The sequence below is a fragment of the Gopherus flavomarginatus genome, chromosome 3 (assembly GCF_025201925.1).
Source record: "Gopherus flavomarginatus isolate rGopFla2 chromosome 3, rGopFla2.mat.asm, whole genome shotgun sequence".
Lineage (NCBI taxonomy): Eukaryota > Metazoa > Chordata > Testudines > Testudinidae > Gopherus > Gopherus flavomarginatus.
In genome coordinates this window covers 5,465,580-5,492,044 of record NC_066619.1, presented here as the reverse complement: position 1 = coordinate 5,492,044, position 26,465 = coordinate 5,465,580, and the positions used below count along the sequence as shown (strand labels likewise).

At 46.9% G+C, this 26,465-nt stretch overlaps 1 protein-coding gene across 2 annotated transcripts; it reads right to left on the bottom strand.

Annotated features, from left to right (window-relative positions):
• Positions 1-414: 414 nt before the first annotated feature.
• Positions 415-26,465, bottom strand: LOC127046515 (uncharacterized). Of its 2 annotated transcripts, XM_050943655.1 has the most exons (6): positions 26,046-26,465; positions 7,159-7,626; positions 2,666-2,806; positions 2,249-2,314; positions 1,516-1,606; positions 415-620 (listed from the first exon to the last, which is right to left on the bottom strand). In XM_050943655.1, exons 1-6 carry the CDS (start codon positions 26,194-26,196, stop codon positions 416-418), a joined length of 1,122 nt encoding a protein of 373 aa, XP_050799612.1. In that variant the 5' UTR covers positions 26,197-26,465; the 3' UTR covers position 415. The 2 variants fall into 2 exon arrangements, with proteins under 2 accessions (XP_050799612.1, XP_050799614.1); XM_050943657.1 differs by lacking the exon at positions 2,249-2,314.

Below are 26,465 nucleotides of genomic sequence, written 5' to 3'. Positions count from 1 at the left end.
TTGGGGGAGGGGGCGGGGGACTTGGGCGGCGCGGCGCTCAGGGGCGCAGGGACTTGGGCGGCGCGGCGCTCAGGGGGGCGGGGACTTGGGCGACCCAGCGCTTGGAGGGGGTTCGGCAACGCTCGCAGGGTGGGGGTTACGGCGGGGCGGTGCCTTTTTTTTTGCTTGGGGCAGCAAAAAAGTTAGAGCTGGCCCTGTGTGCACCTCAACAAACAGAACACAATCTGCCCTGTTTTCTATAACTTTGTGCTGCATCATGTGATCGTTCTCAAGTGTAAAACAGTGTTTGCTGGTTTCTGTCAAAACCATTAGGCTACTGAAGAAAATTCACTAAGGATAGATTGTTCCCAGTGGGAGTATTTTATCAGAGGGCACTATAGTATAGACGGGCTCAGTTAGTTGTGAGGTAGCCCATCTAAAAGTTAGCGTTATCAAAAAGGGGAGTGACGGTCCCATCCTTCCATTCAATCAGTATTTCCCCGTGCTGCAAGGAAGAGGAATGAGAGGCTGGCGTGCTGCTTTGCCAGCTGCCTGCCGTCACCGTTAATGGAGACTGCTCCTGTAAGGCAGCTCTGCTGCAGCTCTCTGGGTAGCTCTTCAGAGCAGAGAGCTTCTTCTTCCTAAGAGGACAGAAAAAAGTGGGACCAAAAAAATCAGTTATTTCATCTAAAATTTCATTTATATCCAAGGTGGGCAATGCCCTTCTCAACAGATTTAGTAATTGCATCTGCCTGTCGCTTGTTTTCCCATGTGAATTTAGAGCTGAATCAGCAGCCCTGGAGCCTGAATCCTTTATCCCCAGAACAGTATGCTGTGGGCGGCAGCAGCAAGCTTCCCACACAGACCGGCCCCTCTCTGGGTGTAATGTGATTGAAAGGGAAGAGGGAGAAGACTTTATCAGCTGCATTTTGGAGGGAAGGAGGGATGAAGCAGCAGGAGGCCAGAGAGGAGACGATTATACAGTAGAACCTCAGAGTTACGAACTGACCAGTCAATCACGCACGTCATTTGGAATCAGAAGTACGCAATCAGGCAGCAGCAGAGACGAGGAAAAAGCAAATGCAATACAGCACTGTGTTACACTTTCCCTTTAAAAAAAAGATTTGACAAGAGAAGGAAACTGTTTTTGTGCTTGTTTCATTTAATTTAAGATGGTTAAAAGCAGCATTTTTCTTCTGTGGAGTAAAGTTTCAACGCTACATTAAGTCAATTGTTCAGTTGTAAATTTGTCAAAGGACACCCATAACATTTTGTTCAGAGTTATGAACAACCTCCATTGCTGAGGTGTTTGTAACTCCGAGGTTCTACTATAGTCAAAGGGGAGAGATGACCAGAACATGGACAAAACTTTCAGAGATGGGGGTGGGAAGGGGTGGGGACATAGTAACAGGACTTGTGAGAGCCTGTATGTGGCCTGGAGGTTACATGTTCTAGTACATGTGTGGCTTTCAGGCCTTTAATTGCACAGCTGTGACAACAGGAAAGCAGCTAAGGGAGAAACTTCATCCCACTTACTTGTTGTAACGAACATTCAGTGTCAGTATAATCAGCCCCAGTATAAATGCGAAGGGGCTGAGGACTAGCATGGCTGTCTTCCACTTGGTGGCTGAAATGGAATCAAATTGCATAATTACACACATTTTCCTCACTTAACCGCTTTGCTGTGTTATTCTGTCATATTGCTCCAGACTAAAATGGACCGTTAGAGCCTCGTCAAGAGTAGCAGAGGATGTGGGTGGGGGAGATGACTTATGGGTGGTCTCCTTGTTCATAGGGTCATGGGTCAGCTTTGCCATATGCTCACGGCTGCATTTTTACAGCCTATCCCTGGCAAGTTCCCCCGCTTTCTCAGCGGGTAATGAATATTCAGAATTCTCTGCCCTGCAATCCAGAGTTCTGGGATGCAAAGGGTAGCAGGAGCAAGGGACAGCAACTGTTGGATATCAACAGTAAGCTCAGGGTGGAGTGGGATTCAGCACTCAATCACGGTAACTCTTACTCCCATGCTGGGGGTGCAACCGATCCCTAGGAGGAATTTCTCCCCCCAGGGCATACTGCAGGCAGTTGGATGAAGGGAGGTGCTTTAGTTCTTTCTGGAGCACTGAGCAGCATCAGCATCAGATAGCACCAAGTGGGGTAGGGGGCATATCCCACAGGATCAGTTTCCTATTTGCAGGGAGAGGAAGGGACATTGGTACCCACGCTCCACCCTGTCTTTTCCCTTTTCTCATTGGTTGTTTCAACATACCTGTAGGCCTGGCCCCAGCACCTTTCCCTCGGTGTCCAGGTTGATTTTTAAATTGGCCAGATACTTCTGTGGGGGTGGGGAAGGAGCAGAGATGCACACATTAGTGGGCTGTACTGCTGAACGGGGGGGAGCATTGCACTGCATTATCCTTTCTCTTTATGGCTACACGTTACTTGCAGGACCCCTTGCTATCAGGGTGGGAAGAGCTTGGGAGCCCGGCTGTAGCGCTAGGGTGCTACGAATGGCTGTGCGCCACTCTCGTTCTGACTCTAGCACATCTGGGGCAGCCAGAGCCCCACACCAGTACACTGCTTCCCACTGCCCAGACAAGCGTCACAGCGGTGTGACGTGACAGGGACCAAACTACAGCCTCTGCTGTGCTTCAGACACGTGCATTCAAGAGAGCAAAGCACCCACCCTCCTCCATTGCTAGAAGCATCTGGTCGCTCCGTGGTGCAGGAACTGTGCTGTTAAACTCAGCCAACGTGGAGGCAGGCAACTCCATCAGAGAGCCCCTGGAGCTGGTGTGCATCTTTGCAGAGGAACTGATGGTTTTAGCTTAGAAAACAAAGATGCAGACAGTTATTGTTTATTCACGATACAGCACCATGGGCTTGCATGTCCCTCAGCAAACCACACTGGGACAAAGCCTGCCCTGGCTTATTTCTCCTGCAGCCTCCCTGAGGTAGTTTAGACTGCGTGATTTGCAAGAGCCCGATCCAGTGGGGCCCTCAATTTTCATGAATTTCAAACTGAGAGCGCTCAGCAGCTTGCAAGATCAAACCGGTGGTCAGGGCAGAATTTGGCCTGGGGGGTTAGACAAGGTCCCTGTTCTGAGGAACATCCGGTCTAAGGAGGATGGGCACGATCCAAACAAACAGTTAAAAGCTGAAGCACAACGGAAGGTGCAGGCAGAGTCAGAGCTGAGATACACCCACATGCCTGCCTGACATGTTAAATGACTGGACATGGCCAAATGGATATTAAATGATAGGATATGTTGTTATGAGCATTACTGACAAATGAAGTAGGCACGAGCTTTTCAGTTATCAAATGCTGGTGATTAAGTATCTGAAAGCTCTAAGCCCCAAAGACTAGGGGAGTTATTTTGGATGGTCTAGGGGTACATGACTAGCATACTGACCTTGGCATTGCAAGGGTAGACCCTTTATGAGAGCGGCAAATCAGAGCCCCCATCCCCTGTTCTTGATCATCAGTCTAGATTGGGTAGCAGAAGGAGAGGAGGTCCCCTGCCTCTGAGATACAATCACTCCATTAGATGCTGCTATGGGAGCAGAGGTGTCATGCCAGCCTCTCTGGAGAATTCACAGTGTGTATAACCAGGAGTGATGCTATTACGCCAAACAGTGTAGGGAATAAAAGGAGACCTGCACTCCAGGGCAACAGCTTCAATGTCTGAATGAAGAGCTGTGGGGTCCAGCTGGTCTTAGTCTTGGAGAAAGTAAAGGGATTGTGGGGAGCAAGGGACTAATTTACCAAGCAACTCAACCCAAGAGAAGAGTGAAGCTTTAATATCAGGAAAAACCTTGTGACAGTGAAATAGTGTCCTCAAGGGATTGGATGGGGGGGAACCCCATTACATGGGTCGCTTACAGAAAGCACTGGACCGTTCACTGCATGTCCCAATCCTTTTGTGGTCCCTGGAGCTGAAGAGTAGAGAACGGATGTGATCTCCAGATGTTTAAGTCTGTAGACAACTTTGTAAGGGAAATGTTCTTGTCATGAACCCATCTCCCAGTTTATAACCCAAATGGGCTGAAAGGAAGGAGGAATCTGATTGGATGGTGAGCTGGCTAATTAACTAAAGGTCCTGGAAACGCTACCACCATTCGATATCTATTGCTGGGAGCTATCTTAGAGTTTAGACACTAGAACTAGTGAAAGCACCGACTCATAGAAACGTACGACTGGAAGGGACCTAGGCAGGTCATTTAGTCCAGTCCCCAGCACCGAGGCAGGACTAAGTATTAGCTCAACCACCCTGATAGGTGTTTGTCTAACCTTTCTAACTTTTATTATTAAGACGGCAACAGTCACTTAAAAGTGTTGCTCCCATTTTACAGATGAGGAAATTGAAGCACAGGGAAGCTGACTTGCCCAAAGGTACCAGAGCAGAGTCAGATTTAGAACCCAGGTGTTCCTGGCTCTCAGACCTGCGCTCAGGCCAGCAGACCATATCGTCTTCAGTCTCTAGTAAGAATGGTGATGCCAAAGGACCCAAAAAAATTTTCTAGCTCCTTGGCAGACTGGCTCTGTATTCTAGAGTAATTTTTCCTTCTTAGAAATTAACTGTGACTACCACATGAGCTGCACTGCCCAGCTCCCTGAGGTAGGACAAGGGACAGAGCTATGAACTCATAGCCAGTAGATTACACTTCATTTGAAATCAAAAAGAAAACTCTCCCGATACCATTTGCCAGCTCTTGTGATTTCGTCACAAATCTCTTGATTTCTGGTGTTTGTCTTAAAGTTCCATTATATGGAATCATGTAACCTCAGCCTTCATTTTTTTTTAACATAAAGTAAATTTCTCATGATTGAAGAAGGCTTGAAAATGTGACCTAAAGGCACCCTAAAGGCCCCAGAACTGGAAGGCAAATAAGGAGACCCTCAAAAAGATCAGTTTGAAATATCATTATTTCAAAGATGATCTCATTATTTTGGAGGGCCCAGCATGAGGTTTGAACATCTGGAGTTGGCAATACTGAAACAACCAACCTCCTCGCACTATTCTCACTTTCGAACATAAGTGACTTTTAATTGGTTACTTCCCAATTCTGGAATCACATGTGACCCTAAAAGCCCCTCAATGCCAGCTACTCTGTATCAGCAACTCTTGTCAGGCCTGAAAAATTCACTACATCTAACACACGCCTTCCATATTATTTATCCAAAAAGTGTCCTGTAAGGTATCAAATTAAAGCTGATGACACACCAGTCATTATTATTGCTTCTGAATGTATGTACTGACACTATATAAGGAGTTCTATGGGCCTACTAAAAATATGTTTTGAACTATGGAACAAGGCACAGTTGACAGACAGGTTTTTCTGCCAGACAAAGCATGTTCACTTATCCCTGTTTCCAAATTAAAATTAAGCATTGTAAGCCAAACACAATGGGAGCTATATCTGCATTCTCAGTTAACATAAGAATGTGATGTCAGCATGGGAAAACACTGAAGACAGAACTGCAGGCATTTGTCCTATCGCTGGGGTGCATGGTATGCCCACCCCTTGAATACTGCATGCAGATGTGGTTGCCCCATCTCAAAAAAGTTATATTGGAATTGGAAACAGTTCAGAAAAGGGCAACAAAAATGATTAGGGGTATAGAATGGCTTCCGTATGAGGAGAGATTAATAAGACTGGGACTTTTCAGCTTGGAAAAGAGGTCTATAAAATCATGAGTGGTATAGAGAAAGTAAATAAGGAAGTGTTATTTACTCCTTCTCATAATACAACAACAAGGGGCCCCCAAATGAAATTAATAGGTAGCAAGTTTAAAACAAACACAAGAAAGTATTTTTTTTCAAGCAACACACTATCAACCTCTGGAACTCCTTGCCAGAGACTGTTGTGAAGGCCAATACTCAGAAGGGAGCTAGATAGATTCATGGAGGATAGGTCCATCAGTGGCTATTAGCCAGGATGGGCAGGAATGGCATCCCTAGCCTCTCTTTGCCAGAAGCTGGGGATGGGCGATGGGATGGATCACTTGAGGATTACCTGCCTGTTCATTTCCTTTGAGGCACCTGTCAGAGGACAGGATACTGGGCTTGATGGACCTTTGGTCTGACCCACTATGGCCGTTCTTACGTTCTCCTGGTAAGTCCTTTGAGTGTCCAGTGATGGGCTGGATGCTACAGAGGGGGATGCCGATAGAAGGGACTGCTGTGTGTCTGTCACTAGCCTACACAGAGAGACCTGTGGAGACCTGGAAAGCAGGGCTTGTCGGTGGCCAAAGGCTGTTGGTTTTAGGGAACTGTGCCACAGCAGGCATGAGGCAGAACTGCTTCCGCTAAGGGCAGGTAGCGGTGAGGTGCCTCAGAACCCTGAGTACTCCCAAGAGCTTCACAATGAGCAATACCAACTTCTACTTCTTCCCCGTCCTTGCTGGGGTTAGGGTGTGGTGGTTTGCAATATAAGAAGATCAGATTAGATGATTGTGGTCAGCAGATCACAAGGGTGAGGAAAGATGGGCGATTTCATCAGGGATGAGTGAACTGGTTGGAACTGAACAGAGAAAGAATTCTCAGCAATCTACTGCTCTGAAAATTGAATCAAGCTTTCTTTTCCTTTCCTTTTTTGTAAACAGCCTCTCAATGCAGATAACTTAAAAAAAATGTTTTTCTGATCAATCCAGAGTAGGAGTGTGATGAAAGAGGAGGTAGTTAGTCTAAGATCTTAGGGCCCATCCAGTAGTAGGAAGTATCACAAATCCCATGAACGAAAGCCTGACTTTAATGAACCGGCCACCCCACTTTTAGCAAACCCCAAAGTTTCAGGCGATTCAGAGAATATTACAAACTATAACATGCTCATCCCCCAAATAGGTTTTAAACTATGTAGCAAGGCAGAGTTGACAAGCAGGGTTGTCGGAAACCTTTTGAGGTTTGCCCATCACTAGTTTTATATGTTGATATATAGGGACTCAAACCTGTGAAGTGCTGAGCACCTGTCATTTGCCGCTGGAATCAGTGGTAACTGAGGGAGTTTGAGATGTCCCTAAAGCTTCTCAGTATCTCACAAGACCAGGGCCAGAGCAATCATGCATGAGAATGATTTTACATGAACTACCAGCCTGTTAAGTCAGGTGTTAGATGGATTCTAGGTGATGAATCCCAAAGAGTAATTGGGTTGCTAATGGTTAAATCCACCTCTTCTTACTTTTGTGAACCCCCCCCAACGCAGCTACAGCTTCCTGCATTGGGTCACCAAGCCTCGTAGCCACTGTGGGGCTGACAGCACAGATGGTTTCATCTGACAGGGTCTTCCACTTGCTGAACTTGTCTTTCTCCCGGGACACAAAGACCCTGTGGCCTGGCTTCGTGTTGAGATGCAAGCCCAGGCCATGCAAGGTCAAGTGTCCCTTCTTGCTGCAAGCCCACGTTTGGCGCTCCCTGTCCCCACACGGCTCCAGGTAGGCTGATGCGAACTCCTGCGGCTTCTGGATGGTCAGGCACTGTTTGGTTTTAAGGCTGACGATGGACTTTGTTCTGGGGTCCCACCTCCATTGCTGCTGCTGGGCATGCAGCTTGCAATCAGCCAGGCTGATCTGGTCGCTATCCTGGTGAGCGACCTGCATGCACTTTTCCAGCCGGATGTTCTTTATGAGGAAGCTTTGCCCCTCTGATACTACGGTACAATCAAAGCACAGTTTAGAACTTTACATGCACAAGACAAACACTTCTGCAGAGCATCAGTCGTTAGCTAATGCCTAGGAAAAAAGAGACTCTTAGCCTACCACTTGTTGCTGCATTTTCATATTCTAGATATAAAAAAAAAATAGCAACCCTCTAAGTTTTAATTTCCTAGGGTTGCATTTCTTAGAGGAAGGCATGGTGCATTGGTACCAAGGAGCAAGGTTGGAAAGAAGTAATAATATTGCCATTAATGTGTAAAGCCAATAGAAAAAAAGTTACAAATTTCACAGCCATTTTTTTGAATTTCTATGAAATTTTTTAAAAAACTGGAAAATTTCAGTCAGCTATAGAACCAGTGAGAAACCTCCCAAAATCTGATGATTTTTTTCCTAGCAGAATTAAGTTTTTCCTATGAAAAAATTCATTGAAATTCAAAAAATGTTGACAAGCTCAGTTAATCTCACTTAGTACTTCACTGTGGATCACTATGCTGGGCTCTGTGGCTACTTCCTATGGCAACAATGGAAATAAAATGGCGAGCCTTAAAAACACTGGAAATGATTAGATAAGGTGACTCACAACTTTTCAATCGACAATACAATTATTGCGTCCAATATCACTGCCCAGATGTCAGGGTTCCAGATCCGAGAAGGCCCAGGCAACTGAGTTACCGACCTAGTGATGGTTCATAGACCTGCTCTATAATTCTCTCACAACTGTAGGAAGACAGCCCAGGTCACAGTAGTTAGCTTTTGAATTTCTGTATTGATCATTTTTTGCAATGAGCAACAAAGGTTCCGGGGCCTTTAAGGGGTAGATCCCAGCCAGTCAACCGAAAAGATTGCATCTGTATTCATTCCAAAATCAACCATAAATCTGACCCACGAGCATTCTGAATTACCCTTTAAACACTCTACCATACATCTCTAATAGATGCGTCTCTTCTGCTGCACAAAACATGTTATGTCCCTACCAAATCTTGAATGATAATTTGGTTTTGAAGAAAGAAGCATGGAAAAAAATGTTTCAGATTCTCACCACATTTCCCCTAGGTCATTAAAAAAATCTTTATAACTTTAAGGATTTGATCATTTATTCCCCCAGCGGTGAAAAATTCTCACATTCACCCCGAGAGTCAAAACCTGCAAAGCCACTAGCTCAGTATGTGAAGGGACTGAGTGACAAAGCAAACAAAACTTAGGGCACAGCAGGGTGCGAAGGAAACAATAGATTAAAGACCTGTTAGCTTTGCTTGTAGGAAACTCCAGTCTCCTGCTAGACTACATGCCTAATATTGTTCGTTAATTCAGGAAAAAATACGAAGGGACTTTCTGGCTGTTTCTGAATCTACTGGGAAGAGAATGGGCAGAGTTTGCTTTTCAGCTTCTAAAATGTTATTTCATTGAAATATGAATACATTAAATGCTTAATGCTGGTGAACAAGGAGAGAGGCCTAGACAGTGAAATGCTCTGTTTATCCATAGACAGGTTACAGTATGGTCCACAGCAGAGTGAGTATCTCTAGAGCCTTGCGCAGATACAAAATTTATATCCACATCCGATCCGTGATCCACAATTTTTTTGGGGGGGGGAAATGTAAGTGTATCCAGTGAACGGCACTTGATATCAGTTTGTTTTCTCAGAGATGCAACCTTCCTCCCTGGTTATGAGAAAGGAAAATGAATGAATAGGTTTCCCCAGTCACTTACCTCTCCTCTCAGTGGTACATGTACCCCCGGGACCTGGGCCTTTTTGTAAAGCAGGGAGGGAAATAATTGCAGCAGCCCCTTCCTAAAGTACTGGCAGCAGCAAAGACCCAGTGACCAACAATCCCAGTTTGGCTGAGATAGTATCAGGCTTGTACAAGTGGCCCCAGTAACCAGGGCTGGCCTTAGGATTTATGGTGCCCTAGGCGAGATTATTAAACTGGTGCCTCTGTGCCTGATCTGCTCTTAGCAACACAAACATAAGCTTATAGTATTGGAAAACTTGCCACATTCACATTATTAAAACCAGTTTAACTTAATTAAGCACACTGTAATGCTGATGGACTAGCACTAAAGAAGCAGCACTATAGAAAAAATTCTGATATGACAGAATGATGCAAATAATATTTTTTTTTAATTTATCAAAATTTTATTGGAAATTTATATGAAGAGGTATTGAAACAAAGATTTATTTTTAATTAAAAGCAATCTTTCTGGCTTTTTTGGCTGCAAAATCAGTAATAATGTCATCATATGACAAAGACAAAGTCGTGTCTTGTTCGATCGCAAGAATGGCAAGACCAGTCAAGCGTTCCTGACTCATTGTAGAGCGGAGATAGTTTTTAATGAGCTTTAGTTTTGAGAAACTCCGTTCTTCTGATGCTACTGTTACAGGAATTGTCAGTAGAATACGAGTGGCAATGTACACATTAGGATATATGTCAACAAGTTTGCGGGTATGAATAAACTGTACAATGTCCATCACCGATTTTGCATGTGGCAACATTGATGACAGTGTACTCAATTCTTCGTACAATTCAAGTCCATTTAAATCAAAACCATCACCGTGCTTCAGGAGGCTCTCTAGGTTCTTGCACTTTGTCATTAGTTGCTCTTGTTTTCCTATTTCGTTGAATTTAGTTATGTCATGCAAAAATCCAAACTGTTCATGGTGTACTTGCAAGGTATTAAACCTTTCATCAACAGCAGATACTGCTTTATCCATCACAACATTAAAAAATTCAATCTCAAATTTCTTTTCTGGATCGTCTATGGGCATGATCTGCTGTACAGATTCTTCACAAAGAAGTGTCTCTGGCCTTTTTAACTCATATTAACTATGTATTTACTTTATGAAAGTTGGAGAAAACATTGTGAAAACGTAAAACATTGGCTGCCCAACTTCTGGGCTGGCAAAAGTTATACTGACTCACAGGGAAAAAAAAAAGCAGGTGAATCTTAGTACAACATATGGTCACTCTATACCAGGGGTGGGCAACCTTTCAGAAGTGGTGTGCCAAGTTCACTGTAATTTAAGGTTTCTTGTGCCAGTAATACATTTTAATGTTTGTAGAAGGTTTCTCTCTATGTCTATATTATATAAATAAACTATTGTTATTATCTGAGGTCTTGACCACCGGTCCTGCTCAGGCCACTGCCAGCTGAGTAAATGAAACCCCAAACCAGGAGCGGGCTGGTGGCTGGAACCCTAGACAAGGATCCCAGGCCCTGCTCAGCCCGCTGCTGGTCTGGGGTTCTGACCACCAACTCCTGCCAGCCAGGATCCCGGCCGCCAACCCCCCCTCAGCCCGCTACCAGCCTGGGATTCTGCTCACCCAGGCTGGCAGGAGGCAGAGTGGGGCTGGTGGCTGGGCTCCTGACTGGCAAGGGGCCGGCAGCCGGAACCCCGGAGTAGCAGTAGGCTGAGTGCTGCTGGCACCCCAGACTGGCAGCAGACTGAGCCACTCAACCCCCCACCGGCCCTGCTCAGCCCGCCACCAGCCCACTCAGCCCGCTGCCGGCTGAGTGAATGGAACCCCAGGCTGACAGCAGGTTGAGTGGTTCAACTGGCCTGCTCAGCCCACTGACAGCCTAGGGTTCCTTGGGGGTCCCCAGGCCAGCAGCAGGTGCTGAGTGGGGCCAATGGCTGGTATCCCAGCTGGCAATAGGGCAGCAGCCGGAACCCCAGAGCAGTGATGGGCTGAGCCACTCAGCCTGCCGCTGCATACCATCAAAAATCAGCTCACTTGCCACCTTTGACATGTGTGCCGTAGGTTGCCGACCCCTGCTTTATACACTAGTAAGGAGATGAGCATATTACAGTTGTTGGAGGGCTCTTATCAGGAGTAACAGGCTATAGGAAAGTCAGTCAACATTTTTTGTTTCTCTGATGAAAACTGACCCACTCCCTGCCTCAAACCAAACCTGTCACTAATAATTGTCAACAACTTAATTTTCTGTTTTTGGCTAAGATATTGATTTTTTTTAAAAAAAATATTGAAATTGGATTCAGGATTGTTAGCAAGAATTTTTGGCAAACAAAGTTGTTAAATGACAATCTAAATGGCAACACAGTACTGCTTTCATGCTTGGTTCACACCCCAGCCCGCTGGTTCAACAGCTGCAGTAGAGGAGGAGATAGGTGGAAAACTGCAGGACCCCAAAATCCACTTCTTGGGGTGCAGAGTGGCAACAGCAGCAGCAAACCCTCACGTCCAATCACACGCCAATGGGCACCGCCGCCAGCCCAACAGACCATGGTGAAGTTAGCACAGCATCTGATCTCAGGGACAGGGCACCCATGGAGCCACAGCAGCTCATCCTGCCCTGTGCAGCTCCCCCCGGATGAGATGGATCGCTGGCAGCTGCCAGCCCAGGGGAGAGGCGCTCCCCAGCTAGGGTGATAGATCCAGATGTCCTGATTTTATAGGGCCAGTCCCGATATTTGGGGCTTTGTCTTATATAGGCACCAATTACCCCCACCTAGAGTGACCAGACAGAAAGTGTGTAAAATCAGGACAGGGATGGGGGGGGGGGGTAAAAGGAGCCTATATAAGAAAAAGACCCCAAAATTGGGACTGTCCCTATAAAATAGGGATATCTGCTCACCCTACCCCAATCCCCTATCCTGATTTTTCACACATCTGACTAACCCCAGCCAAGACTTGTGTGACATTCCAATTCTGGCTGCCTGCCGAGGATGTGAGTTACTTTCACTTTCATTCCTCAGCAGGCAGCCAGCCTCCTCCCCCCCACTTACCCCCCAGCACCTCACCCAACCCAGCCCTGACGGAGGGGAGGGAGGAGAGAGAGAGGGGTGCTCCTGGGGAGGAGGGAGAAAGGGGCAGGGAGGAGAAGAATGGATGTTATGGGGGACAACGAAGGATACTGGTTCCAGAGCCGCAGAGCCTGCCTCACCTGACCTCAGCCGGGGGGAAAGAGTCACACTCACAGGTGAGCTCCTTCCCCACCCCTACCCCCTCCCCTTCCCAGAGACCCCAGCAGCCAATCCCCTCCCTCAGACTGTGCTGCATTCGGCTCTCTCTAGGACCCAGCAGCCCGGCTTCGACACTGTCTGGGCTGCCTGCAGAGTGGTGCCCCCAGGCAGAGTGAGGCCCTACGCGGCTGCCTATTCTGCCTATGACTAAGGACGGCCCTGCCAGTAACCTCATGACCAAGCCAGTGTTCCACCTTGAGAGACTCAGCTCAGGTGTCTGAGATCTAGCAGAGTTCAGGGGAACCCCTTTCTATAAAGACGTGTCTTGGGCTGACAGTAAGGCTGGTGCAAAGGTGGCATCAGGCAGGCATAGTTCAACCTGGGGAATATCCCTCAAGGCAGAAAGTTTCTATCCCTCCCAGGCACTTCACTGGCCCTCCACCGCCTTTGCTGCAAATCTGGGTGTTGTCATAATGTCAAGGGTAACTGCATCTGTATTGCACCTTCATGGTCCCTTGAGGGCACCCACTAAGGTTGCCAGTTCTGAGCTGTCACTTCTCTTGGGTTGGAGACCCATGTCTCTCTCCCTCCTGACGGGAGTTTTAAGGCTTCACAACTCCCTGCTTTACACTTCATAACTCCAGCGAGTCAGTCTGCCTAAAGGCCAGCACTAGTGCGTTGCTGTCTCTCCGAGGACCATGACCCGAGTATTGCCAGCAGTTACAAGTTACAACCAAGCTCTTTCTAAGCCAGCACCTTTATTCATAAGGTAAAAGCATTACAGAGAAAACATCAAAAGCAAACAGATGTAAACACACACTAAGCATAATAGGAATCACTCCACAGTCTTATGGGGCCCTAGTAGGCCAATGTTTCCCCAGTCCTTCTGCAAGATTGGGGGCCCCCTTGGACAGAAGGTCCTGTCCGTTTGCTGGCTCAGAAAGAAGGCCCTGAGTCAGTTTAATCCCAGCCTTTTTATAGCCAAAGCCCTCTCTTTGTCTGCTGGTCTTTTGAAAATCCAGTTTGAGCCAGTCTGTATGAGCCTCCTGGGGGGGTGGGGATGGAGGATGGAAGTGCCTCTCTTGGAGGTGTTTATCTGAATCACTCCTCACTGCTTCTGGTTCCTGGAGGAGCTGGGGTAACCCTCCCCCTGCAGTTGCACACAATCCCTGGCCCACAGTGATCCATACACTTTATACAATGCAATCCCCAAACATGCTGCATGGGATTGCAATATTCATCACAGGGGCGTTCCAAGGCAGAGTGGACTGGAGGAGGAAGGGAGGGGCATGGCTGCAATGGACCTGCACTCTTGCAAAGCCCCAAAGAGGCCAATGAAGCAAAGGCACCTCCTAGGGCAGCCCTTGGAGTTGCCTCAGTCTGCCCTGGGCCCCCTGTAGCTGCTGAATAGGGGCGTACAAACAGCATCTCCCCTGTCTCCGTGCTCAGACGTGAATCTACCCCTGTGTCTTTCTGCCTCTTCCATCACACCCGGTAATAGACATTGCAGCTGAAATGCCATGGCAATTTTATGGCTGATGCATGAGGCGGAATGAATCCAGCTCTCTCTCCTGGCGCTAGTAGGGGTACCCAAGATAGCAAGCAATTACTGGGCGAGAGCCTGGGTTGGTTTAAAGCAGCACTGCTCCGTGGGAGTCATGATGGGTTACATCAGCGAAGGACCAAGCCTCTGGCAATCAGCAATGAGCTCAGTAAGGACTCGAAGCAAGAAGAGCAGAGGGGTGAGAAGGTGGCAGTACTACAGGATGGCTCTTCTGGTAGCTGCTCTTTGGGCCTTCCCCAACCGTTGTGACACAGAGAAAACTCACAGCGAAGTCAAAGACAGTTTGCCAAGCGAGGAGGGTTTTGTTTGTTTTCAAAGTGCCTCCATTTGGAAGGCAGCAGGGGAAAGCCCTGTTGCAAATGGTTGTAAAAGCAAACACACATTCCTAAAGCTCAAAGCCTGAAGGTTAATAATATAGGGGAAATAGTTAAATATTAGCAATTGGAGAGCACAGAAATGTGGAGCCAGATTTCAAACCCTTTTAGGGCATAAGACAAGTGCTACATGGGCCTTGTGCAAGCTCTCTGAACAGGGGTGGATGTTACCCTTTAATGCTTAGTTATAAGGTGGCAGACAAAGAGGGGGAGAGAAGATATAGTAACATAGAGCACTAGCTTCCAAGTATCAGTCCCGAAGAAAAACTGTACGTTAGTGTAACCCTCCCCCGCAGCATATCAGCATTATCCAAAGCATAGGATGTGTCCTCTTGAAGGTGTGACGCTCTAGCTGCCAGGTGAGGCCCTGACAGACCTTTCAGCTGTTCTCCAGAATCTCAGCTTTTGTTTAAAAGAAAAAGTTAGTCTCTAACTATTATGGTTGCGGAGAAAAGCTTCAAAATGTGACCCAAGTGAACTCATCTGACTTTGCAGAGAGCCTGAAACAATAGCTGTGAAGTGTGAACTACCCCGTCCATTTCACTGGATGCAGATGCAGTGGTGAGACTTTAAGGGTCAGCGTGCCTATTTCACTGCTTGTCAAAACATGTAAGAAAGGAGAGGAAGGATCCTAGTGTCAAGAACTAAAATATGGGCACACCCTTAACAAGCCCTGCCAGAACTAAAGGAGTGGGTATGGTTGTTTCCTTTTCTGGAAGCTGGGCTGTAAACACCACAGTGTTTTAATACATGTGTTTGCCCATTCATGCTTTCAAGCCAAGAGAGAGAAACACACAATCACCGAGTATTTCTAAAGAAAAACCCAGCAGGCAGCTGGTTAAATACTCATAACCATCAAAGGCTTTTGTGGTTAATATCATCTCTGGAAAATGCTGCAAGGGCAGAGCTTCCATTCCCTGTTGACAGCTCCTTATGACAAGTGGGTCTGTGGCCATTTTTCTTACAGCTCCTCTACAGTGATTTTGCCCCTGTGCAAAGCCCAGCACAAGGTTTATGTGGGGATTAAGTCCTCTTCTGAGGATGTTAAGTAATGGATAAGCCCTGTACTGGTCCCCTGCACAGAGGTCAATTTCATCCCTCATGTGGATGCTCAAACAGCCTATAACTTGTAACCCTTCTTCCAGGGGGCGCCAGCAGCAACCGGGGCCGGGTTCAATACCTAGGGCTTCCTTTTCGACAATACAACACAAAACCGGCTCGAGCCCCCCACCCAGTAACTTGGGAAAATTACACGTCACCCCGGGCGCCTCTGAGAGGCAAAACTTCCCCTCTCGTAAGCACAGAGTCTGAGTGTAGAAAAGAATATTTTAATGAAAGGAGGGAAGTAACTCGGCGTTAATTAGGGAAAATGCCACAAGCAGGATTCACAAACCTAAAACTGTGAGCAGGACACCCACCCCAGAGTGCGTGGGGCACTGCCTCATGTTCTTGAGTTCTACAACCAAAAATTGCTTGTTCTGTGCCCTCCTCTGCTCCCCTTACCATATCCCACTCATAGTGGTTGTCCTGGGTCAGTGAGGCCCCAGGGTTCAAAGGTGCATCTGTATGAGTTCACTTCCCACCTGGGGAAGAAGGCACCTTGCTCACTCTGAGCACTTGTGCTGGCTGACCACCCCGCCGCTCGTCCCTCTCCTCTGGCCACCTCGCCAGCTGACTGTCCGTCACCTTCTGTTGCCACCTGCCTCTCTGCTGTGACCTCTGACCAAAAGGGTAATTCAGGCCTTGGGACAGAATGAGTCTGACATCCCTGCATTAGGTCCAGGGCCAGCTCCAGGCACAAGCATTCCAAGCAGGTGCTTCGGGCGGCAATCTGCAAGGGGCAGCAGTCCCTGTGTTTTTGGCCCCAAGCAGCGCGCCGAAGTGCCGACGCGGATGGCAGGGGCAGTCTGGGTGCCGTTAGGGCATCTCACGTGTTTCTGCGGCGGCAGCAATTCGGCGGCAGCTTCTATGTTCAGCTGTCTGCAGTGGCGCAACTTCTGTCTTCCGGCTGAAGACAGAAGCTGCTGCCGAATTGCCGCCACTGCAGAAACGCGCATGCAACCCTAACGGCACTGCCCCTGCCGTCAGCATCGGCAATTCGGTGCGCTGCTTGGAGCGGCAAAAACAGTAGAGCTGGCCCTGATTAGGTCCCCTCTTAAGGCTGGTTTACACGGCACAGCAACCCTCACACAGGAAGGTTCTAGAGAAGTGTGCATCACCGCGCTGCATAAACAAACCCTAAGGAGTGCATCTTCCAACGCACTGAACAGGAGGTTCAGGCAAGGTGCGTATTGCTCCATCTCTGAACTCCATAGCTCTAAGCTGCTGCCCCACATCCAAATATATCATTGGAGCTTGCATATGGCAGCGAGGCCACCCAACACCCCACTGAGGTAGGTAGGTAAGAAGAGTTTTTACCTGTTGGAGAGAGAGGTAAGTGAGGCATAGAGAGATTAAAGCTAGAGGTAGTGGACAAAAATTAGGAACCTAAGCCCATAGATAGATAGATAAATAAGTGGTGTGATTTTCAAAAGGGCTGAGCACTTACCATACCTGTGCAATGCTCAGTGGTTTGAGCATTGGCCTGCTAAACCCAGGGATTTGAGTTCAATCCTTGAGGGGACCATTTAGGGAACAGGGGTAAAAATCTGTCTGGGAATTGGTCTTGCTTTGAGCAGTGGGTTGGACTTGATGACCTCCTGTCAAAGTATTATTTCCACTTTGAACTTTAGCGTCCAGAAAGTGGGGACCTGCATGTACCCTTTTAAGCTTAATTTCTAGCTTAGATCTGATAACGCTGCCACCAACCAAAAATATAGTGTTTTGGTACATTTTCTGTCCCCCAAAAACCTTCCCTGGGGAACCCAAGACCCAGAGCCCTTGGGTCTTAAAACAAAGAGGAATAAACCATTCCCCCTCCTTCTTTCTCCCTCCCAGACTTTCCCTGAGAGATTACTGATCCAAACTCCTTGGATCCTAAAACAGAGAGGAATTAACCTTTCCCCCCTTCTCTCCCCCCACCACTCCCTGGTGAGTTCAGACTCAATCCCCTTGTCTTACACAAGGAAAAAAATCAACCAGATTCTTAAAAAAGGAAGCTTTTAATTAAAGAAAGAAAAAAGTTAAAATTATCTCTGTAAAATCAAGATGAAAAATGTTTACAGGGTCTAAGCTTTACATAGACTAGAGGGACTCCCTCCCCACTAGCTTGATACAAGTTACAGCAAACAGAGGTAAAATATCCTTCCAGCAAAATACACATTTGCAAATAAAAAAAACAAACATAAAGACTAATCCTCCTTCTATCTAGTACTTACTATTTTTGAACATGAGAGACTGTTTCAGAAAGATTGGAGAAATCTGGTTGCATGTCTGGCCCCTCTTAACTCCAAGAGAGAACAAAGAACAACCCACAAAGCACAAACAAAGACTTCCCTCCACCAAGATTTAAAAGTATCTTGTCCCCCCGATCGGTCCTTTGGTCAGGTGTCAGCCAGGTTCACTGAGCTTGTTAACCCTCTACAGGTAAAAGAGATATTAACCCTTAACTATCTGTTTATGACATGCCCCCCAATTAGTTCCTGAATCTGTAAGGATGTCGGAGGGCCAACCTACCCTAGCAAAAATGTCTGTTAAGGCCTGGCACACAGTGTTAGCCCTGGTGTTGCTTAGAGCTACTGCTTCCGGCCATCGGGTAGCAAAGTCCACGAAAGTCAGTATGTACTGCTTTCCTCTGGGCGTCTTTTTTTGGGAAAGGACCCAGAACATCCACAGCTACTCGCTGAAATGGGACCTCAGTTATGGGGAGCGGCTGGAGAGGGGTCTTGACCTGGTCTTGGGGCTTTCCCACTCTTTGGCACATCTCACAAGACCGGACATAATTGGCAACGTCCTTGCCCATCCCCTCCCAGTGGAAGGACTTCCCCAACCTGTCTTTGGTTCTGTTCATCCCAGCATGGCCACTGGGATGATCATGGGCTAAGCTTAAGCGCTTTCCCTGGTACTTAGTTGGAACCACCAACTGTTTTTGCGGCTGCCATTCTTCCCGGTGTCCACCAGAAAGAATCTCCTTGTATAAAAGTCCTTGTTCTACAACAAACTGGGATCAGTTAGAAGAGCTGAGAGGCGGTGGGGTGCTCTGTGCCGCTGCCCAAGCTTTCTGAAGGCTGTCATCTGCTTCCTGCTCAGTCTGGAACTGTTCCCTTGAGGCTGGAGACACCAGTTCTTCCTCAGACTGTGGACTTGGGCTTAGTCCCTCTGGAAGCGATGTAGGTGATGGGGTTGTTTTCATGGCTGGTGAACCGCTCTCCGCTGGTGCACCAGGGGGTATTTCAGGCTCTGGCTGAGCCTCTTGGGCAGGGTTGTCTGCTGCTTCTGCCAGTTTAGGCCCACTGGCGCCCTCTGGCGTTGGGGTTGGAGACGGGTTTGCAAGAGCTGGCATCAGTGCTGGCAACGGTTCTGGTGCTGGCTGCTTTTCCAGTTCCAGTTCTGGGACTGGAGGTGCTGTGGCTGTTGCAGTTGTTGGCAGGGGATCCGGATCCACTACCTCTGTCTGGGTCTCTGGTAACACAGACAGGGCCCCTGTGGATGGCTCAGGAACAGGGATGGGTCTGGAAGCTTGCCTGGCCTGGCTCTGTGTAACCATTCCCACCCTCTTGGCCCACTTTACCTGGTTGGCCAAGTCTTCCCCCAGTAGCATGGGGATGGGATAATTGTCATAGACTGCAAGAGTCCACATTCCTGACCAGCCTTTGTAGTGGACAGGCAGTTCAGCTGTAGGCAAGTTTACAGATTTTGACACGAAGGGGTAAATTGTCACTTGGGCCTCTGGGTTGATGAACTTGGGGTCCACTAAGGATTGGTGGATAGCTGACACTTGTGCCCCCATGTCTTTTCACGTGATAACCTTCTTTCCACCCACTCTCAAAGTTTCCCTTCACTCCGAGGGTATTTGAGAGGCATCTGGGCCTGGGGATCTTTGGTGTGATGGTGGTGTAATGAACTGCACTCGGTTGGGATTCTTGGGGCAGTTGGCCTTTATATGTCCCAGTTCATTACATTTAAAGCATCACCCCGCTGACTGGTCACTGGGCCGAGGTGTGTTGCTGGAGACTGGTGAGGTGGGAGAATAAAGAGGCTGAGGCTTTCCTTGGGTTGTAGGTGGGGTCTTGGGTTGCCCTCGGTGATAGGGTTTATTGTCTGTTTGCCCCCTGTGATATTTGCTCCCCTTGTTAGTAGCTTTTTTCTTTTCTGCCACTTCCACCCATCTGGCTCCAATCTCCCCCTCCTCAGTTACAGTTTTGGGCTTCCCATCTAGGATGTACCTTTCTATTTCCTCAGGAACACCCTCTAAGAACTGCTCCATTTGCATTAGGAGGGACAGCTCTGCCAGAGAGTTAGCATTTGCTCCTAATATCCAGGCATACTAATTCTTTCCAGTGTGGTAGGCGTGTCGGGTAAATGACACCTCTGGTTTCCACCTTAGGGCTCTGAACCGCTGACAGGCATGCTCAGGTGTTAGCCCCATTCTGATTCTGGCCTTGGTTTGAAAAAGTTTATAATTGTTCATGTGTTCCTTAGGCATTTCAACCGCCACCTCTGCTAAGGGTCCACTGAGCTGTGACCTCAGCTCTATCATGTACTGGTCTTCAGAGATATGTACCCATGGCAGGTCCTTTCAAAATTTTCTAAGAAGGCCTCAGTGTCATCACCTGCCTTGTAGGTGGGAAATTTCCTGGGATGGGGAACAGTACTTGGAGAAGAGTTGTTAGGGTTGGCTGGAACATCTGGCTTAGTCTTTGCTAAGTCCATGGCCCGCTGGTGGGCCTCCCTTGGGATCTCTATCTCTCTTCTGTGGGCCACCTCTTTGGCTTCTTGTTTTCTTTTGTGGGCCTCCTCTTTGGCTTCTTGTTCTCTTTTGTGGGCCGCCTCTTGGGCTTGTTTTTCTCTTTTTTTTATCTTTATCTTTTTTTTAATTTTTTTTTGTTTTGTTTTATCTCCATTTTTTTTATTTCTATTTCTTTTTGTTTTCTTTTCATGTCTTTTTTGTGGGCAGCTTCTTTGGCTTGTTTTTTTTGCATTCAGTCTTGCCCGTTCCTTGGAATTCATTGTTCCTGCTTTTTTGTGCTGGCTGTGCCCTCTGCAGCTTATTGCCTGGAATGCTGCAGCTCAGGGTTGCTTGGTTACAGAAACTTTTTAACTAACTATCTATGCCCGAAGGGTTAGAAAGAAAAAAAAATTCATTTGCAAATGCCTTTTGCTGGTGTCTGCTGGCTCAAAGCTTGCCGCTTTTATGACAAAGACCTTTGTTAAAGAACTTAACACCTATGCTCTCAGGCTGACTTCCTCAACCAGAAAGGAGAGAAAAAAAATTCACTCGCTTTAATTTTAAAAGCCCTCCTCTCAGCCTGTTTCAAGCAGCTAGCAGGAGAGAAGAAAAAAGAAATCATACTGGCTTTTGCTTTTAAAATCAACCCCCTCTCAGAGTGCTTTCCAAGCAGTTAGAAAGGAGAGAAAAAAAAACTCACTGGCTTTTGGGTCCTAGACATCCCACTTTTGCCACTATGTCAAGGTATTATTTCCACTTTGAACTTTAGCTTCCAGAAAGTGGGGACTGGCATGTACCCTTTTAAGCTTAATTTCTAGCTAGATCTGATAACGCTGCCACCAACAAAAAATATAGTAATAAACCATTCCCCCTCCTTCTTTCTCCCTCCTGGACTTTCCCTGAGAGATTACTGATCCAAACTCCTTGGATCCTAAAACAGAGAGGAATTAACCTTTCCCCCCCCCTTCTCTCCCCCCACCACTCCCTGGTGAGTTCAGACTCTATCACCTTGTCTTACACAAGGAAAAAAAATCAATCAGATTCTTAAAAAAGAAAGCTTTTAATTAAATAAAGACAAAAGTTAAAATTATCTCTGTAAAATCAAGATGGAAAATGTTTACAGGGTCTAAGCTTTACATAGACTAGAGGGACTCCCTCCCCACTAGCTTAAGATACAAGTTACAGCAAACAGAAGTAAAATATCCTTCCAGCAAAATACACATTTGCAAATTAAAAAAACAAACATAAAAACTAATCCTCCTTCTATCTAGTACTTACTATTTTTGAACATGAGAGACTGTTTCAGAAAGATTGGAGAAATCTGGTTGCTTGTCTGGCCGCTCTTAACTCCAAAAAAAACCAAAAAACAACCCAAAAAACACAAACAAAAACTTCCCTCCACCAAAATTTAAAAGTATCTTGTCCCCCGATTGGTCCTTTGGTCAGGTGTCAGCCAGGTTCACTAAGCTTGTTAACCCTTTACAGGTAAAAGAGACATTAACCCTTAACTATCTGTTTATAACACCTCCTGAGGCCCCCTCCAAACTTGACGTTTTATGATCCTATACCCAGGGTTCCAGGCAGACTTGTGCAGATAGTGCACAATGCCACACCACTGTATCTTCACACCCATGTTTAGATGAAAGCTAGCTCAGGCACGCTGCCCTGGGCGGCAGTCAGACCTTCGACTGCAGTGGTAACATACCCTAAGGAACAGCCTAGCTTGGCTAGGGTTATTTCAAGAGCACTATTTCGGCTATTCAATACAGTAAGTGCAATGGGAACTGTACTACTCATTTCATTAGGAGCAGAGTTAGGACACTGCGGAGCCCTTTTGAAAACTCCACCATAGATTCCTTCATGCCACAGGGAAGGGGGTCTCCTGTGGCACTTGTGAACCTTGTTAACAGCAGTGAGTTATCCACACAATTACAAACACAGGTTTGGTCATTTTAAGAAAAATTCTGCACACAAACCAGGAGGCTCAAATCCCCAGCTCTCCTGCAGGGGATTTCCAGTGAAAAACATTGACTCAAAATTCTCTGCTGGCATAATTCCATTGATTACACCCCAGCAGAGAATTTGAACACACTGAGTTCTGGTAAACAAAAGACACTTCCTCTGCTGCAGGCGGCAGCAGTGGCAGGGGGGATTTCAAGATGCCAGCAGGACAGGACTGTGTTAGGGGTAGGGGAGAAATAGGCTTCGGACAGGAGAATATCTGCAGTCTTAGGCCCTGTTTACACTACAGAACTGGCCCAGTTGTACTGAATGAGTTTAAGCATTCACCTAGATTGTTTTCAATTGCACAACCTTCTGGGTACCTATCCCATAATTCTTGACTCTCTCCCAGACACCATGCATTCTGGGAGATATTTTGGCATTGTCAGCCCTTAGAGAATTAACTAGGGTTACCACCTGGCCAATATCTGACCAGCCTGCCTGTTTTTTTATGGATTTGCCAGTTGCCAGAAAAAAAATTAATCTGCTGGGTTTTTTTTATGTGTGTTTAAAGATTGCATTATTATCTAATTACACTGGGGTATCTAATGTTCAAAGTTTGTGTCCAGAAAAGATGCTGCAGTGTTCCCATTTCCGCAGTTTAAGCGGTAGATCCACACTGTCAAAGTACAGCAGCTGTCGGCCCTCCAACAGTGAGAGAGGGTGTGAGTCACTGTAAGTGGCTGTTGAAGGGAGCGGGAGGATGCAGAGTTGCCTTGTGGTTGGGGTTGAAGTGGGCTTGTTTTGAAGATGGGGGAAGTGGCCATTTTTGTGTGTGTGTGTGTGTGTGTGTGCATTTCAAAGGCAGTAACCCTAGAACTAACTCGTCTGTTTCAGCTTGTCTGTGTCCACACTGGTGCTGAACTGGTTCAGAACGAACCTGTTAAGCTTTAGCTGGTGATTAAACCTGATGAAAGATCATCTGTTCAAGCTCATTAGACCATTTGGATGTGTGTCTGCAGAGTGTTTACAAACATTTGAGAGGCTTTAATCTGGGTAATTTGTCTGGTTTAGACCAGTTGTAATGCTCTGATATTCAAAATAGCGTGACGGTTTGAACTTTTGCTCATTCAAGCTGAACCTGTAGCCTGGTCGCTACGACCGTGATGCCTTTTGATTTCTTTGCCCTACATTCTTAAGGACTCGCTGTGCTCAGAGCTCATAGAATCAGCTGCTGGAGGCTACAGCCTAGGACAACATTGCTGTATGCGCTGTGCTCTCCCACAGAAACTTTACTTTTGTTCTCTACCGTGTTGGTTTCGGGTACCTAAAACCAGGGCCCGTTCAAGCAAATCTGGTGCCCACTGCAGAGCTCTTCAATGGGGGCTTGCTTTCTAAGTGATGACTTTCTTCCCAAATTGCTCTCCTGTCAGCTAGGAGTCAGGATAGCTCCTAGGGAGGCATAAGGATGTGTACTGTTTCTTAAAAAAGCTACAGCAGGAAGGAATTGGGGGTTAGGGAAAATCTCTATAGCAGTGGTTCTCAGCCAGGTGTCCAGGGCCCCCTGAGGAGCCATGAGCTGATTTCAGGGGGTCCACCAAACATGGCTGGCGTTAGACACACTAGAGCCCAGGGCAGAAAGCTGAAGCCCCACAATACAGGTCTGCAGCCCGGGGCCCTGAGCTCCAGCACCTAGGGCTGAAGCTGAAGCTTGAGCAACTTAGTTGTGTGATGCCCCTTGTGATGTGGGCCCCCAGGCAATTGCCCTGCTTCCTACCCCTTAACGCCCGCCATTTTATATGGAGAAAAACAATTGTTGTAGGACAGGTGGGCCATGGAGTTTTTATAGCCTTAAAAAGAAAAATGTTCAGAACCCCTGTTCTACAGTGAAATACCCAGACAGCGAGAGAGAGAGAGAGAGAGAGAGAGAGAAGCATTAGGAATCATGTTGTTTTTCTTTATTCCAATAAAGTTCCTTGGTCAGTGTTAGAAGAAAGCAAATACTCTCAGTGATTCTTCACTTTTGTCCCACCACAGGGCCTAGAGAGAATGTGTCTGGAACTGGGGCATGTGTGTTTATGGCTGGTGTTAGGGTAAAAGTGGATAGAGTTTTCTTGTTATTATGATGAAAATAGGAAGTGGTGAAAGCAGGAGGGGGTCGTTCTGAGGCTACCCAGCCCAGGCTGGGATAAATAGGAAAATGTCTTTTATCTCCAAATGATTCATGTTACTATCATTTCAGAGCTCTCAGTCATCACCAAGCACAGCGCACTTCACATCCCATGCTATTAAAGCATGAGCTGTAAATCAGCCGTCTTGGATTTTAGCCTGTCCCAGATGGAAGGGGAAATCCAGGTTGGGGTTATGCAGGACAAAAGGCATCAAAGTTTGACAGCTATGTGCACTACGCAAACCGCTGGAGAGGTTCATCCACCATCACCCAGAGCCCCTCAGTTGATCTATAGCAGTATCTGTCCCTGCTCATTTTACTAGTGACTGATTTTTGAGTGGGGACATGATGCTTAAGGTTCCCCCTAATTTTAACTCTTTACTGCTGCCCAACATCACACATCCTACATCACAGTGGTGGTCCTCTCTGACCTGGGGACAGGGCACCCTTTGGAGCTCATTGCTGCTGTTCTGAGTGACAGCTGGGAAGGATCTCAAAAGTACTGTGACATATTCCAGCCCTGACCATGCTAAGCAGATAGCTTTCCGTATGGCTTTCCTTGTTAGGCAGGCTACTGTAAAAGTGAAATGAATTATATTAAAGAAATAGAATGAATTAAAGAATGCTGTATGTGCCTTTAAGTAGAAATGAAAAGAATGCTGCGATCCAGGTGTCAGGAAAGCAGACATTAAGGTAGAACAATTGCTCCACTTAAGGGCGATTGGTGAAGTATTAGCCTTAGATCGATAGGAGTTAGTAAGGAAGTAGGATATGCATGCTGTGCCCCGGGGAAATTTTACAATTTTGCTCTCTTTGTCCCTTTGTTTAGTTCGCGCCCTTTTATCTGCATAAATAAGACTGTTTGGGTCTTGCATGGGGGCTCACATCATCTGGGTGTTATTAGCAGAGCGCTGTGCTAATAAAAGAGAATGGTCTGACAAACTGTGAGTCCTGAGTCTAACTTTGACACTGTGGTCCTGCAGACCAAAAGTCAGGCTGGCTTGGGTTGGAGTCTCGTTATGCCTGAGCTCCTCTAAGCTCTGGGGTGTATGGGTTTGGTTCGTCTCTGAAAACAGTTGTGATTTCTGTCTGCAGTTTCAAAAATAAATGAATTAAATGAAAGCATCCCTCATGAGCAATGAGAGCTGTAGTCCTTCAGGCTCTAGCAGCTAAGCATCTTCCCTAGCACACCCTGAACACTTGTACTAATTCATTGCATTCTGACAAACTTTTTCAGGCGGGGAAACTGAGGCACAAGACAGTTAAGTGAGTTACCCAAGATCAGAAGCAGAATTACAACCGAGCAGTTCTGACTGCAAACCACTAGCCAGCAATGCCTCTCAACACCCAGTGCAGCTGGGATGCCATCGTAAATGCTCTCTGGCCTCATGCTATGCATGTCTGCTTACAGCTAGAAATTGGTCACTCTGTATTTAAACCCAGCTGTGTTAAATGCTATGTGGAGGTGCACTGCAGAATAACACATTTCACTGCTACTGGATTTAGAGCTTTACAATAAAACAAATACAGACTCTACAGTAGCAGCAAACTGGACTCAGGTCTACAGGGCAAAGGGGTTCTTGTTTGGCAATCACCAAGGAGAAAAACTTACCCTGTAGCAAAGGAAGGAGGCACATCCATCTCAGGCTCCACTTGAAAAGCTCCATTGTTTCCCAGCAACAAAGGGGGAAGAGGAGTCCCCGAAAAGAATGATCAGGACTGGAGAGTGGGAGCTGGTTTGTTTTTCTCACTCTTGCTTTCATTCAAAATCAACGCGAAAGGGGAAGAAAGAAAGAAAAAAATCCCCACTTTCTGTTTTAGCGCTGTAGGACTGGCAAAGAACCAGCTTCCAGACACACTCTGCCCCGCTCTTGCTTTCCAGAGAATCCTGCTGCTCCAGTCAGGGGACTCCTGCTCCCACGCCCAGCTAGAATTTCAAATCCCTTATGGGAAGTTGTATAACAATCCGGACCAGGGGAAACACACCAGCAAAGCAGTCAGAGGCCATAAAGTTCAGCTCCTTAGTAGCTGC

What these genes read in the sequence shown, in the direction of transcription:
- LOC127046515 (XM_050943655.1), bottom strand. Translation starts at nt 26,196, where the DNA reads ATGAAAGCAAGAGTGAGAAAAACAAACCAGCTCCCACTCTCCAGTCCT. An exon ending in CCTCCTTCCTTTGCTACAGG is followed by an intron (nt 7,627 to 26,045) that starts GTAAGTTTTTCT and finishes ATTGTACCGTAG; the next exon opens with TATCAGAGGGGCAAAGCTTC. An exon ending in GCTTCTAGCAATGGAGGAGG is followed by an intron (nt 2,315 to 2,665) that starts GTGGGTGCTTTG and finishes CCACCCCCACAG; the next exon opens with AAGTATCTGGCCAATTTAAA.